The sequence below is a fragment of the Sciurus vulgaris genome, assembly GCF_902686455.1.
Source record: "Sciurus vulgaris genome assembly, chromosome: 2".
NCBI lineage: Eukaryota > Metazoa > Chordata > Mammalia > Rodentia > Sciuridae > Sciurus > Sciurus vulgaris.
This window is the reverse complement of record NC_136462.1, coordinates 23,911,278-23,928,737: the sequence shown is the minus strand read 5'-3', so window position 1 is coordinate 23,928,737 and position 17,460 is coordinate 23,911,278. Positions and strand designations below refer to the sequence as shown.

Here is a 17,460-nt window from a genome sequence, read left to right as displayed (position 1 = left end):
GAATCCATAAGGTGTGACCACATAGCTTTATCTATAATTTTGATAATGAGATGTTAATGTACTGTCATTAAAATAAAAAAGAGCATTCTCTGAAATTTACTAATAGTACAGATTAAGTTTCTATCTTTCAACTACCTAGAGCAACAGTTCTCAAAATGTAGCCTAGAGTCTAGTCTGTACAACACCTCTTAAAAACACTGGTAAGATATGATTTTCCTTTTAACACTCAATTTCTCATCATATGCAAAATGTAAAGAACAGTTTTTCCAGAGGTTATGTGATATGTGAGTATAACAACAGATACAACACAGAGGCAAAACTGAGAGTCTAACTTGTTTTCATTTAGGCCAGCAACTAGAGATTTACAAAAATGCAAAACAAGGTGACTCTTCTATTTATTGCCATTAACACTTATATCAATGCAAAATGAGTCTATAATTATTACTTCAAACAAAAACATTTTAAAAATTCTCACTTTCAGTTTTTAATTTGGTACACATTTATACATATATATGTGTGTGTCTGTGTGTGTGTATATATATTATATGTATACATATGTTTAAAAAGCTCTTTGGGTCTCAAAATTTTAAGAATATATATTGTGGTCCTGACACCAAAAACAATTGAAAATCACTGCAGTATAGTAATAAACAATTTATAAGTAGTACATGTGAGACAATAACCCTAATTTTTAAAAGGAAAAATGAAACATTTATTTCAAAAGGATTATCATATGTTAATGTTTGGATTTTCTTACTGGGACATTATATTAAGCCTCTTGCACCCAGTTACTTGGGAAGCTGAGGCAGAAGAATCACAAGTTCAAGGCCAGCCTTGAAAACTTAGTGAGATCCTGACTCAAAATAAAAAATATAATAATAAAAATAAAAAAGGGCTGGCAGGAGTAGCTCAGTGGTAGAACATTCCTGGATTAAGTTCCCAGTACCATACAAACAAAAAAAAAGCTTCTAATTCTTCTCAATAGTTTACCAATAAACAACAATTCAAGGTCAACAAAACAAGATACACACAGGATTTCTATATATAACTGATTTTTTTTTCTTCTTCTCATCATGATGCATCCCTACTCTTACAAAGTAGGAAAGTAATTTTCCAAGTCTCTGGGCCAACTTTTAAAATTAGATATTACCTACATATTAAATCCTGCCGCTATTCCCCCAAATTCTCTTTCTTACTCTAATACACTTGCAAGTTGAATTACAATCTTCTAACATGTTATATGTTTACCTATTTATTACATTTATTTCCTGTCACCCCACAGAAAGCTAAATAAGGGTATTTAGCTTTATTTCACTTTATTCACTAATGTATTCTCAGCCACTAGAGTGCCATAATACAAAATAGGCACAACATAAATATTTGTTTAATGAATTAATGAATAAAAATGCAAACTTCACCATTTTCTCTGGGTAGAAGAATGCCTTATCAAATTAATATCTGCAAGCATCCGGTACATACAAGTGCACTGCACAGAGGAGGGACACTGGTGGCTCAAGGAAAATTCTCAGGGCTCAACAATTCCACTTGTAGTCTCAGAAATGAAGAAAAGTTAGAAGACAAGAGATAAGAAAAGCTGATAGATTTGGAAACAGTTCAAGCTAGGGGTAGTAGAAGTAGCCTTTTTTCCAATTATAGGATTCCATAAATACAAAGAAAAATAGGAATAAAATCAGCTGACACACCTCTCTTTTCCTGATTTATTTCTTCCAGAAGTTGTTCCTGCCTTTCTATCTGTTCAAAGAGACACTGGAGCTCAGATTCTTTGTTTTCAGTCAGATCCTTGAGTTGTTGTCTGCAAAGCATCAGCTGGTGTCGCAGATTTTTCTCTCTGTTTTCTCTCTCTCTCAGTTCCTCACAGAGCCACTGAAGTTTAGTCTGAAAAAATAACATTTACATCTAATATTTCAAGAAAACAAAACAAAAATCCCAGGACAGTGCATTTCAAAATATGAGGGAAAAATAAAGTAACATCATGATAATCTGAACAAATGGAGACAATAAAAACAAAATTAAAGCAAAATTTCTACATAACAATGTTTTACTTTGCATAAATGTTGACATAGTTAAAAGTTGGTCAGGAACTTTTCAGAAAATCTAGAATATTATTAGATTTTTATAAAATATTTAGTATACTCCACAATCTTTAGCAAGACAACAGAATGGTAAATTTATTCTATTAAATTTCTAACCATAATACATGTTGTCCCTGATTTGACATACAAGGCAGTCTAGTACAGACATTGGAAAATTTTTTAAATCCCAGAATAAAAACACTTCATTGTGTAGATTTTTTTTAAAGACGAAATTCCTACTTTTTAAGTCTAAAAATGCCTGTCTCCGTGGGTCCAATGAATGCAGGTAGAAGAAATTAACTACAGGTCCAGAGATAAAATCAATATCTTCCTGCAAATAAGAAGCCAGGAAAGTAAAGACAAATCTTCCGGATAGATTCTACCTTCAATCTAATATTTAGATACTTAAAGTGTGAGGGGGGAGAAATAAGTCCTATACCTCCACCTTCTATACAGGAGTCAGTCATGTCTCAAGATCTTTCCAAGTAAGGATACCCTTCAATCCCCAGGTGATTTTAAACAATCAAAACAGCCCTCACCACAATAAGAAGTATACTGAGTAAAGCAGATGATGAGAAGCAACATCAGGCTGTTACAGGACAGTTTCAAGCACCTCCAGCACCAAAGAGGAGACACAGCCCCTTTGGTCAGAAGGGCTATAGAGCACTCATGTGCCTCAGTGATAAAAAGTATGATTAGTAAAATTATGAAACAATTATATAGTAATATTGGAAGGCAACCAATGAGTGACATGTAAATATGTTGGGTGAAGGAAAGTCATGCTTTTGAAGGTGAAACCTAGGTCAAAATTATTAATATAAAACCTCCTCCAGAATGATGGCATGAAGAATTCTACACAACTGGTCTTCAACTCCTAACAGCTGAAAATTATTTAAAAAAAAAAAAAAAAAGGAAATTCTCCAGAAATTGTTCTATGGTCCACAGTAAACGAAGGAACATCTGTTCAAAACACTGAATTAAATTTCATTAACTCATTAAGTTTCAAGTTTTCAATTCTGTGAATGTAATATACTTTCATATATTATTGCTCAATTTAAGTGTTTACAGTTATTCCAGGTTTGGGACACAATGGGTTAATAACAGCAGAAAGGGTTAAAAACAGGCCATTGAGACATGACTGTCCCCACTCCTCCTTTCCACAAAAAGCTCTAATACTCATTCCTAAATGTTACCAAGAAGACAAGGCTCTCCTCCAGTTTACGTCAAGGTATATGGAGTCTTACTCAAAGGGCGGAGCACCAGTATTTTTCATCTTTTATATCTGACTTGCACAAATTCCTGGCAAGTATAACCAGATGTTGGAAAGTCCTTCCTCCATAGTGGCCATTGCTCTACCCCAGGCATAGCAGAGTGAGATTTCTGGGACCACATGGACATTTCCCCAGACTGCTTATAATAAAGCTGTGGCTAAAAAATATAGGTTTTTTTTTTAAATCCTCCACAAAATATTAACAGAATCCAAAAACATATTAAAGATTTTAATATCAAAATCAAGTGGAATTTATCCCTGGAATGAAAGGTTGGTATACACTTAAAGACTACTGATGTAATACAACACAGCAATAAATGTAGGAACAAAGCCACATGATATATATGAGAAAGAAAGAGAGGGAGGGAAAGAAAAGAAAAGAAAAGGAAAGAAAAAAGAAAAGAAAAGAAAAGAAAAGAAAAGAAAAGAAAAGAAAAGAAAAGAAATACTCTTTGGAAAACAATCTGACAGGGTTAAACAAAGACTTAGCACATAACCTAGCAATTCAATCCTAGGTATTCACCCAAGGGAAATAAAATGTATGTCACTGCAGAAATTCATACAAGTATTATTTATAGCAACATAAACACAACAGTCAAAACAGAAACAAATGTTCATCAAATGATAAATGGATGAATAAAATTAGGTATATGCAAATAAGGGAATACTATTTGGCAGCAACAAAAAAAAAATGGTACTGATATATGCCACCACATGAATGAGCCTTGAGAACATTCTGTTAAATAAAAGAAGTCAACCACAGAAGACTACAAATCATAAAATTTCACTTATATAAAATGACCAGAATAAAGAAATCTACAGAGCAGGAAGATTAGTAGTTGGCTAGGACTGAAAATATAGGTGGGCACAGATTGGTAGGCAAAGGGATACTCATTTTCTTTTTGGGTGATGAAAATTTTCTAAAACTGATTGTACTGATGACTGTGTAACTGTCATTACACTAAAAACCATAGAATGGTAGTAGTAAACACTGAATGGAACACTCTAAATGAGAGAATTTAGGATATTTAAATTTTACCACAGTTTAGCTGTTACTCAAACACCATAAAAGGAGGAATAAAAAGATAAAGGGGCGAGGAAAATGAAGCTAAAATGAAACTTTCCTGAGTAAGAGAGATGTGATGTTACTACATGCTATGCAATCTGTTCGCCCTCTGTCTTGTCCAAATGTCACAGGGTGATACAGACTTCAATTGGGCTGTGGGAACCAATTAATATTAAGGAAATTTAATAAAGTCTGTTTTGTTTTGTTTCTCAATATTCCCTATGAAATATTCATGCAAAGAGGTTAAAAGTTTCCATGAGACAGAAAACATGGGTAACTGACTGATAAACGCAGGGACTTTCTACCATACCTTTTTCTGAAGCATGAGGAAAAAGGAGTTGGGTTGAGTGTGTGGTGATATATCATCATCCTCATTTAGCAAATGAGACTATAGTTCAGACACTATACCCTTTAGAAAATATAGACTACACAGAGCAGAGAAAAATCAAGAGATTACTATAACACTCCAAGCAAATAAAAAGTGTGAGGGATGGACCAAAGCACATGAGTCAGTAAGCTATCCATCTCTGTAATAAAAAAAAAAAAAAAAAAAAAAAAAGTAAGAAAATCAAATGAAGAAATATTTGTTTGGGCTTGAGGTTTCAGTCCTTGCTTAGCCAGGGTCATTGCTTTGGGTCTAAGACAATGCAGAATACATGACAGAAGAGTGTGGCAGAATAAAGCTGCTCAGTTGGTGGCAGCTGGGAAGCACTGGGAAGCAGAGAGAGAGAGAGAGAGAGAGAGAGAGAGAGAGAGAGACAGAGACAGAGACAGAGACAGAGAGACAGAGAGACAGACAGACAGAGACAGAGACAGAGAGACAGAGAGAGAGACAGAGAGACAGACAGACAGAGGGACTGGGGGCATGGTAAAAAGGACAGAAACAAGAAAAATACCCTTACAGGCATGCCCTCAGTGACCTACCTCCTCCACATAGCCCCCCCACCCCAGTCTACAGTGTCTGCCACTTCCCAATAATGCCATCAAATGTGAATCATTTATGGATAAATTCATTGATAAGGTCAGAGTCCTCATGATTCAATTATGCATCACATCTGAAAACTGTGTACTGAGGATCAAGTCTTTAACACTTGAGCCTTTGGGGTACACTGTAGACCCAAATCATAACCTGTGTATGTATTTGAGATTTGACAGATCCCCATAAGTATTGAAAAGGTAGAAGAAGATGGCCAAGTTTTTAGTTTATAAAGCTGCAAAATGGGAAACCTAGAAGAAACAAAGATATTTAGAAGTGAAGAAGTTAATGTCAGCTTGGAAAATGTTGGAGTTGATAAACCTATGAAACACAGAACAGATAGTTACATGACTAGTAGGTCTAAAGCTTAAAAGACCTAAAGAAAAGATACAGACTAAGGAACCCTCAAGCAATTCAGGGAGATAACACTGGCAGAACAAATGAGAGAAACCAATCAGAGTGACAACAGTCACTCAAGAGTTTAGAACAGCTGAGCAGAAGCCGGAAAGTAACACTGGAGAGAAAAGCAGCAAAGGTGAAAAGAAAACTCAAGTTTGCAGTGATAGTACTGAAAGTTTAAAAAAAAAAAAAAAAAGATGAAGATATACTCAATATCAAAGAGTGTCAGGAAGAAGGGACAGTATATTTTACTATAAAAAATAGACATCTTTTGTCAAAATTAACTGCACCTCACTCCATCTAACCAAAAAAGAACTAAAATATGAACACCACACTGTTTATAGTGATTATTTCTAAGAAGAGGGGAGTAGAAAGGGAGATGATATAGATATTCAGAATGTATTCTGCTTATTTCTATACTGTCAAAGACCTTTAAGATGTGATTGAATTCAATGCATTATATGATATAGATTATTCTCTACAATTTAACTAGTAATTTTAGATATAGTTCATTTGGAATATGATTCTGAATTTTATTACTTGTCACTTGTTTACTGACATTAACTGGACAAAATAAGGAAAAACTTACATTCTCGCTGCCTGCTTCTATATTAAAAACCACAGTCTGAATCTACAGACCATGACTTTTGTTCACCTCACCAAATCTTGCCATCTCCTCAAGAAAATAATCCAAAGAGCCCCAGTGAGTATCATATTATTAGTAATACAATGCAGAGGAAAAAAGAAAGGTTAGATCTATTTATGGAAAAGATATATTGACAGCCAATACTTTTTGCTAGATTTTGTACCATAAACACATACACATATTTATCCTTGCAAACAATTTAAATCTTAAATACTTCCTTCAGGAATGCTATACTATTCTTCAGATGAAAGCTCCAGGGAGGACAGGCATATATGGATGCACCCCAGGTTCTGCACAGGGCCAGATCCCACACTTTTAACTCAATGAAAACTGACATGCTGTTAAGTTCTCATAAAGAGATAGAGCACCTCCTGTTCAAGGAACAAAAACAGAAAGTGATGTTTTGGAAATAATAAGTCCAATTTCTTTTGTAGAATGAGTGTCTTAACAAAGCTGAATGAATACTCAAAAGCATGTAGAATCTGATCACTATTAATTTGGACTACAAAAATATAGCTAGGAAGAAGGGCTAAAGACTGCACACATGCAAGCCTGGCACCTCCATATTCTTCAGGCACAGTCCTAAATAAGGGCTTTCAGGTGGCATTTGAAAGCTACAGTTTCTGATTCTGTTCAAACAATTTTGATACTTTTAAATTACTTCACCAAGTAGTTTCAAGGATCTAGGTATTAACCATTGTGCTTGAGAAATAGGGGAAGCTGGGCAAAAAGCAAATCTACAACCCTCATATTCACATTTCAAAATTGAAATGACTAGAGAATATGGTACATTTTCAAAAAGATTAAATCACTGGCAATGGAAATATGCTATATATTAGTTCTGGAAACACTGGTCTGAGATCAGGTATTAATGTTATCATGCTTATTACAAATTTATTATACATGTAGATTAATCCAAATTGATCATGGCAGAATATTAAATTGATTTATTAGTATGAGGGTGGTAATTATTACCATTTAATAAAGAATAAAATTAAATAACTTTGATAAACTGTATACACACACACACACTAGGATAAAAGGATTTAAAAGTGATAAACCCAAAAGAATGTACTTTTAAAAAATTATCAAATATAATACAAACTGATAAAGGGTAGGTTAACCACAGACTACAGAAGAGACCGTGTGAGAAAACAGAAGTCAGTTTTCAACCTCCTTTCAATAGGAAGACCACCTGTTTTTTTTTGTTGTTGTTGTTGTTGTTTTGTTTTTTCTGTGGTGCTGAAAATCGAACCCACGGCCTTGTGATTGCAAGGCAAACACTTTACCAACTGAGCTATCTCCCCAGCCCAGACCACCTGTTTTGAGAGCAAGTCATGATTAGGTAATAATTCAGGATTTAATTGGATTGGTTTGCATCATATATGGTAAAAGTAAATAGCTACAAGTGTCAGGTGAAAAGCACAAACACAAGAATATGCGAGAAAATACTGCTTTCTTGACGTATATAACTCATTCAGATTATTTCTTAACTGTTTTATCCTTCTGATGTACACATGAGTTCAAGTATCATATCCATTTCTAGGAAACATGCGCTATAAAAAACAACAGTAAGAGCATTATGATGAATGAAAGAAACACTTCCCCCTTCAACACTGGGAATCAATAAAGAATGGAGGGGACTACATCAAACCACACTGCAGATACCTTTTCTAATATGTGTTGGGGGCTGTGCCATGTGGACAGCGCCAGAACAGTGCCTGATCACATCGGCAGCAGGTTAAGACATAAGCACACTCAGGTGATTTATCCTAGACGCACACAATGCATGCACATGTGTTCTCGAGCACTCCTAATCATGCCTGCTCTGACATCTAACTTCTCGCTTAATCTTTGCGTAAGAGGCGTGGCCCTACTCTCCACCTCCTGGAGGTGATATAAGCAGGCCTTAGGCAGAAGGCGGGTGATAGCAAAGAGCAGCAGCTACCAGAATGCGCAACAAAGCAGCAGCAGCAGCCGCAGCTAGCAGAAAGAAGCGGCAAGCAGAAAGAGTGCGACAGCGAAAGCAGCAGCTAGCAGCAAGAGGTGGAGAGAAGCCACTAGCAGAAAGGAAGAAGAAAAGGCAGCAAGCAGATAGAAGCAGCGAGTAGGGGCAGCGGCGGAAGGCAGATTGTAGAGCGGAGAACTGAGAACACATCTTTAGGTTGCAGATCACAGATTGCAGTAAGTGGGACGCACCACTAAAGCACCTTAGGTAGATGCACCCTTAGTTCACAGGATGCAGGACGCACCTTTAAGAAGAAGCAGCAGAATGAAGAAAATATGAATCTCTGAAAGTGTAGTCTCTCTCTCTTAAGCAAAGTCTCTCTTTCTCTCCGATAAGCAAGCCTCTTTTTCTCTCTCCTCTCAAAGCAAGTAAGCTTCATTTCCTCTATCCTCTATAAATAAACAAGCAAGCAAGGAAGCAGCCCAGAGATAGAAGTAGCTCAGTTTCCAGTCCACCACCCATAAGACCCCCACAAAATGTTGCTGCAGGCGGTGACAAATATTCATGGATTTGGTACCGCAAAGAGCCCATAACAAATATGATCAGGTACAAGGTTCTTCTCAGCTCTATTTTCTATCACATGAAAATGAAACTATAGTTTTACCAGATAATCTGATATCTCAAAAGGAAAACAAATTTCAAATCATAATTATGTAATTGCCTGCTATTTTAAATTTTCACTCACTACCAATTTAATATCTTGAAATTGATGTAGTAAAAACAAAATGAATCCCTGGTGATCACGTGCTTCAATCCTTTGGCTTCATCTGTTTTTACTCAGGGTTTAATTGCATATGTGAAAAACAAGTTCACATTTCCCATTCTTCAGCACTTTCCTACCTGTTCCATCCCAATCTCTGATCTTTATTAACAACCGAAAGTGGTTGCTATTGCTAAGAGGTGGTAGTAGAGAAACAACATATTTGTTTCTTTCTAACAATAATCCATTTGATTTCCATAAAAACAAAACAAAACAATAAGCAACAACAATGAAAAACTACCCCTGAAAAGAAGTATTAAATAGGTGTGACGGGTGTTGTGAATTGACCTGTATCCTACCAAAATTCAGATGGGAAATTTGGGTTTCACTTAAAACCGAGAATGTGACTATATATAGAAATAGGATCTTTACAGAGGTCATGAAAGTCAGATCAGGGTCAGGCCCTAATCTGTTCTGGTGCCCTTATAAGAGGAAGATATATCATAATTTCCCTTAGAGAACAAAAGCCAAGTGACATCATAGAGAAAAGTTGGCCCTCTACAAGCCAGGAAGAGAACTCACCAAAAGCCAAAACTGCACCTTGATCTTGGACATTCAGTCTCCAGGTTTGTGAGAAAATAAATGTCTGTTGTTGAAACCATCCAGCATGGGGTGTTTTGTTATCACAGCCCAAGCAGACTAATAAAATATGGCCTTTAATTTATTCCTATCAAGTCTTTATTCCATTATCAAACAATAAAAATAGGTTATAGTTAGATGCTTGTTACAAATTGAATATATATGTAGATTAAAAATCAATCTACAGAAATTTAATCAACCAATAACCAATTATGAGAATCAGTGTTTATTAGATAAATATCTTCATTAAGAATCTTGGAGAAGCAGCTTGGAACACAGTACAGGAAAAACTTTAACAATTCCAAATAATAATTAACTAACAAGGCTATTAATCACAGAACAAAAACCATTCTATTAACCGCTCACAGGAGCATTTTATAGATTACATAATAGGTTCATTTATTTAACTATATCAACAAGCACTGCTAAATAAACCAAAATAGATAATTTCAAAATAAAGCACTTTTTTTTTAACCTTCATTGTTGACAGCTTGTAATGAGGTAGGTATACTTGTAAGTATTTGGTAAAACTATCACAATGATTTTTTTTAATCTGTGAGAATTCTCCACTAAAACTTAGCATAATAATAAAGTCACTATGAAAAGATGCAAAACTAAACACCAAGGAAAACAGAAAATTCAAATAAAAAAGATTACAGTTTAGAGTTAGTAAAAATATTAGGACCCATAATTTTGCTGTGTTAACAACTATGTTTCCTTCATGAAAACTCTAAAAATAATTTTGAAAAAAAAGTGTTTATATAAGAAACAGAATAAAGAGAATGATAATTATTTAGAATGTGCTAGGCCACCAAAACAAAACTAAACCAGAACTGAAAAACTGAAATCCATATCAACCTAAAAATATAATTATAATCTAAGTAAATAATCTCCCTACATTTTAGTTATGCATAAGGAAAATAGCAAAAATAGTTCTATAACATTACATATTTACAGTATAAAACTTTCTCAAATTGAACATATTCCATGTACACAATCTAAAGCATATTTTCAACAAATGAACCAAGATACCAAGTACAAATTTTCTTTTCTGTATAAGGATAAAATACTAGATGATTTTCAGATCCCTCAATACAAATTAAATATACTGGGTCTAATATCTCTCACACAATGGACTGTTTGAAAATATTCATGTTACAAAATGACAATATTCATAAATGTAAAGTCTAGGTTACACATCCAGGGGAGAGAAGCAATGGCAAAGAGTTCAGAAACTCAAGCTCTAAACCCTTCTCAGTAACTAATTACTTAAGTAAAACTCAATACTGCCCAAGCCTAAGTTTTCCTATCTACAAACTGAGGTGAAACTATATAATCTCAAAAGCTGTCTCAGTTGTATGGGAAGGAAATGCAAATGCTTATCAATGCCCGGAATATGTTATATTACAAAGTGTGTACCCTAGGGAAAACAGCAAAGAGAACAATACAGAAAACTCCCCAAACAAGCTGTGTGTTTCTTATCCACATATTCTTAAAATTCACAGCTCTGATCAAATAAAAGCAATGACCAGAAGCAGAACATTTGCTAAAATCTCATTTGTTATTTATAATATTAAGCTATAATATTTAAGTGAGGAAGAATCTTGAATGGAAAATGCAAATATATAATTACTCTTAAAAATATTGAGTCATTAGCCAGGCATTGCAGTAAGTGCTAAAAATGTAATGAGGCATTAGATTTATGAGCATTGATTTCATACCCTGCTACTTTACTGAATTCATTTATGAGTTCTAGAAATTTTCTGGTGAAATTTTTCAGTTCCCCTAAATATAGAAGATGGAAAGATCTCCCATGTTCTTGTACAGGCAGAATTAATATTGTCAAAATGGCCTTACTACCAAAAGTGCTATACAAAGTCAATGCAATTCCAACTAAAATCCCAATGACATACCTCATAGAAATAGAGCAAGCAATCATGAAATTCATTTGGAAAAATGAGAACCAGAATAGCTAAAGCAATCCTTAGCAGGAAGAGTGAAGCAGGTGATATCACAATAACAGAACTTAAACTATACTACAAAGCAATAGTAACAAAAACAGTATGGTGTTGGCACCAAAATAGACAGGTAGATCAATGGTACAGAATAGAGGATACAGAGACAAACTCAAATAATTTTCTCATACTAGACAAAGGTGCCAAAAATATACAATGGAGAAAAGATAGCCTCTTCAACAAATGGTGCTGGAAAAACTGGAAATCCATATGCAGCAGAATGAAACTAAACCCCTATCTCTCACCCTGCACAAAACTCGACTCAAAATGGATATAGGACCTCGGAATCAGACAAGAGACTCTGCATCTTATAGAAGAACAAGTAGGTCCAAATCTTCAACATGTCAGCTTAGGATCAGACTTCCTTAATAGGACTCCCATAGCACAAGAAACAAAAGCAGAAATCAACAATTGGGATAGATTTAAACTAAAAAGCTTTTTCTCAGCAAAGGAAACTATCAGCAATGTGAAGAGAGCACTCATCTCCAGAATCCATAAAAGACTCAAAAAACTCCACACCAAGAATACAAATGACCCAATCAACAAATGGGCTAAGGAAATGAGCACACACTTCACAGAAGATCTACAAGCAATCAACAAATATATGAAAAAATGTTCAACATCTCTTGTAATAAGAGAAATGCAAATCAAACCACCCTAAGATTCCATCCCAGTCCAACTAGAATGGCAGTTATCAAGAATACAGGCAACAATAGGTGTTGGCGAGGATGTAGGGAAAAAGGTACACTCATACATTGCTGGTGGCATTGCAAACTGGTGCAGCCACTCTGGAAAGCAGTATGGAGATTCCTTAGAAAACATGGAATGGAACCACCATTTGACCCAGCTATCCCACTCCTTGGCCTATACCCAAAGGACTTAAAATCAACATGCTACAGTGATGCAGCCACATCAATGTTCAGAGCTGCTCAATTCACAATAGCCAGATTGTGGAACCAACCTAGATGTCCTTCAATTGATGAGTGGATAAAGAAACTGTGGTATATATAAACAATGGAATATTACTCAGTCACAAAGAAAAATAAAATTATGGCATTTGCAGGCAAATGGATAAAGTTGGAGAATATTATGCTAGGTGAGATAAGCCAATCTCCCAAAACCACAGAACGAATGATCTCTCTGATAAGCAGATGATAATACATAATGGGGGGTGGGAGGGAGGCAAGAATGGAGGAAGGATGAATTGTATAGAGGAAAAAGAGGGTTAGAAGAGGTGGGGGAAGGAAAAATAACAGAATAAGACAAACATCATTACCCTATGTACAAGTATGATTACACAATGGTATGACTCTACTTCATGTACAACCAGATAAACAAGATGCACCCCATTGGTTTACAATGAATCAAAATAAATAAATTATTTTTAAAAAATGTAATGAGGAATAAGAAAGACAGATGACTTCCCTCATAAAACTTACTATGGAAATAAGAGTAAATGGGGAGTCTGTAAATGGGATAAAAAAGTCAAGAAGGAAGAATACAACTTTCTATAGCCAAAGAAGTATATTAAATTGACTTGTTGCATCTTAAGGAAATAATTAATATTGGTGTCCTAAAATGAATTGTGTAAATGAGAGCACTCAGGACCCTATGTTGTGCATAAGAGCAGGTGACATCAGCTTTGTTCACTATCACAATATGGTAATTTAAGATGTGGGATCAACAGTGATTCTTGCTAGCATGTGTTTCCATTCTGAAAGAGTACCTGTCATCTCCAGATTTGTGAAGTTGTCCCTATTGTCTCACTGTGCATGTCTTAAGTTATTTCCCTTTTATTTCTACAATTTGAATCTAAACTCTTATCTACGCCTTGTGTCCTTGCTTCTCTTTGGACTTTCCTGTGCAAATTGACCTTTCTGAAAACCAATTCTTGTGGTAGAATCTCTTTCAATACCTTTGATAGTCTGCCTACCTAGGACTCTGCATGCCCATTTATTTGAATACCAACCCTTGCCTAGTTGGCTTGAAAATCCAGACACCTCCTTCTCCATCACCCTCTGACATTAACATCAATCATCACTGGCACATTACCACCAAAATATTACTCCCACCTTTTCTTGGCCTTAAATCTCTGAACAATTTCTTGAATAAAGAGTGTCACCCTATCTCAACCAGTTTATGGGAAAAGCCTCTTAACTTGTCTACTTGCCTTAAACTTACCATCTCTAATCCACCTTTCACATCACTATCAGGGTGATGCTTCAAAAATATAAACATGAGCATGTCACTCTCTTATTCAAAGCTCCTTTGATTCTTCCCTACATGCATATCTAAATCCAAGCTCCTGAAAATGACAGACAAGACTCTTTTCTACAAACATAATTCCTCTCTCTGCCTGACGCCTCCTCCCCTGCCATTCTCTGTTTCACCTTTTCATATTCTACTCTGGCCAAATCACTTTGGGTTTCTTTGCACTATCATGCTATTCTTCTTCCATGCCATTCCTAAAATAATTTTCTCTGCATCATACTTCAGACTCATCAGCAGGACTAGGGCTGGGGTTCAGTGGCAGAGTGCTTGCCTAGCACCTGTGAGGCACTGGTTTCAATCCTTAGCACAGCATACAAAAGTTAGCAAATAAAATAAATGCATGCTGTCCATGTACAACAACAAAAAAGATTCATCAGCAGTACCAGCCTCCATGGTAGCATATGCATAACTGTATTACAGCTTTTACATATAATATTAAATTTGTAGGCCTATGTGTCTGCCTTTTCTAAATAAAGTTGGTTCCTCAGGGAGCAGAACCATGTCTTATTCCTTTTTATGCTCATCACTTGTAACATAACCTCTAAAACACTGTAGTTACTCAGTAAATTCTCAGTTAAGCTAAATAAAATTTGACCTCTACATGCCTTGGTAGAATTTATGACAAAAATTCATCCCTAATCTACAAGAACTCTTTTCCTGGCATTTTTTTAACAACCCTTCTACCTTCTTCCTTCCTGTAATGTCTTCTCCTGACCTTTCATTGGTTATTTTATCTCTGAAACTGGTCCAACTCTCACTTGGACTTCACATTTATGTTATGTTACCGCTGCCAACAAAGCAACAGTGATAAAATCCCCACCCAATACTCTAGTTCCTCTAGAATTAACACTAACAGAAGAAATTCATTTAGTAGATTTATGAAAACAATTACCAAATGCCCTCTCAGAGGTCCTTCCAATACTGCAAGATGTCAGCATGGACTAGCTGAATAGCAATTCTACTTTCCATATAGTTTTTGTCCTCTGATTTCAGATCTTATCTTCAATACTTATAGTGCTATCCAGTCATAGTTCATGGGAATTACGGTATTGTAGCCCATCAATAACCTAAGCCATCTTTCTAGTAAATAGATTCAATTCCTCCTTAGTCAGTTGGTCAGGGTGGTATTTTTTATCACAGCCTTTTACAGTGTAGAAAGAACAGTTGTCTCATGCAGTATTAAAACCGGTCTGATCAGAAGTTCAATCCCATTAAATGATAAGGGAAAACTGCTCACTAGCTCCCAAATTAAAGAGCTATGATTAAGAGTCATCTCTGGCTCTCATAATTTAACTGAACCACAGCAGTGAAAGCTTTCTGTTCAGAAATGATAAAGATTTTAACTTGAAAGAAAATTCCAAGTACATTGCTCTTGTTGTCAGAATTGCAGAGTTGGGAAAAAGAAGAGAAATGTTATATTAATGCACAACAGAAGTTCCTGGCCAAAAAATACTGAGATAGCAAAACATGCATATTCTAAATTTCCTGTTCAGGTGACAAAAATACAAATTTGCATTTATTTCTATCAAAAATGGTTAGGGAAGCAGAGCATTACTAGTTTTAAAGGAAAATTTATGAGGTAAGATAAATTCTAGTATTCAATTATAATACTGTTATTTTCTTATTAAAAATGTTCTTTGTTTCTTTTTTTCTGTTTGAAGAGACTTGTCTAGTGCTAAGTTGGCCTTCAAAGGTGATTTCTATCTTTGCATGGCCTCCCACCTATTCCTTAACAACCTCAGTGCATTGTCCGTGATTATAAAAATACCCTCATCTTTCTGCCATTGTTCTACCCATAATTACCCAACTAGACAACTTCTACATATATTTGGTTAGATTAATTCTAAAACACTGCTCTTTTCCAGGAGCTTCTAAGGACATGCTTACAATATCATACTCCATGGTTGTCTCAGTACGAATGTCAGAGATATTTTCTTGTTCTATGTTACTTTTTCAATGGTGACCTATCTTTAACAATATAGCACACTAAAATATTTTTAAATGTGTTTACATCTCAGTTTTCCCTATTATACTACATGAGAGCAAAGTGCATGGCTTGCTAATCCTCATATTCACAGTGTGACATGAAGTGTTGTACAATCAATGAATCTTGACCAAAAGAACAAGTACAATGAATCAAAATGCAGTCTGTAAAAATTAAAAAAAAAAAAAAAAAAGAGCAAAGACTTTGGATAACAGTATGTAGAGGGGTTAAGATGTTAATTTTAACTCAGATATGGCAGGTAATCTGATCTTTCTCTCATTACATGGCAATGGATAAGTCACTTTCCTTCTCCGAGACCTCACTTTTCTTATTTTTAAAATAAGAATAAAAGACAAAACTTAAAGGTTCTTTCTTATAATAAAATCCTCAATTGGAGCTTAATTGATGGAGTTTTTGTAACATAGGTGGTTTTCTTATGGAATTTAAAAGAAAGATTTTTCTTATATTAGTGTCTTAAAACTGAGGGAAACTATACTAAAAAGGAAAAGCAAGTGCATGAGAGTTGATACTTCAAGGATGTACTTAAAACTAAAGGGTCATAATATTCCATAAATTTTAATAAATGAATCTGCAAGTTGATATATTAAGGTAGCTGATATCTATCCCACAGTGTAGTAGAATCTTTTTTATAAAATTTAAAAATTATTCCTTTTGTTTTTGCCCATCTTCCATTAAATTTAAACCAAATTAATGCCAAAGACCCATGAAGAGGGAAGTTATCTTTAGGCTATCAAGTTCACACCTCTCATTTTGTGAATAACGCAGCAAGGTGAAGGGATTTGCTTGTGCCATATGGAGCTGACAGGCATTGTTTACACTTAACCCGAAGAACCAAAATATAATTGGGCTAATTTCTAAATGTTAAAATAAGAAACATAAACATTTTTTAAATGAATTGCACTGACATCTTCCTTAGAATGAAGCATGACAAATTGTCAGTTATATGACAAAATATATGAATAAATCAGATAGGATGACTTGCACTTCATAAATATTTTGATAAACTTAAGATAAGAATGAATAATTACCTTGCTTTCTGCTAACCAGCGATGTGGGTCACAGTGTATATCAGGACCAGAGGACAAAACCTACAAAAAAGAGGAAAGAGTATTAGAAATGGATTTTTCTCATGAGCTTTCATAAATGAAGTTCTTCACCATAATATCCAAAATTTACTCATTGAAGTTAAGGATTTAAAAAGAAGAAAGTCTGTATGAAGTACTCAACCAATTCCAAACCACCTTTTATTAAATGCCTACTTATGTGTTTATTTATTGACAGTAAATATTTAGCTTAAAATTTAAAATTTTTAATGAAAAAAATCAACTATCAAGGGCTATCATTGTTATGATATCTGAAAGGTGATTCCATG

The 17,460-nt window shown here is 34.9% G+C and overlaps 1 protein-coding gene across 13 annotated transcripts in view; it reads right to left on the bottom strand.

Moving 5' to 3' along the window:
* Window positions 1-17,460, bottom strand: part of CEP128 (centrosomal protein 128) — a 418,511-nt gene that overhangs the window by 224,220 nt on the left and 176,831 nt on the right. For all 13 annotated transcript variants that reach the window (XM_079128040.1, XM_079128046.1, XM_079128049.1 and 10 more), the window contains 2 exons: window positions 17,117-17,176; window positions 1,704-1,896 (listed from right to left, as the gene is read on the bottom strand). In XM_079128040.1, the coding sequence (XP_078984166.1) occupies window positions 1,704-1,896; window positions 17,117-17,176 (253 nt within the window). The remainder of the gene's footprint in view (window positions 1-1,703; window positions 1,897-17,116; window positions 17,177-17,460) is intronic.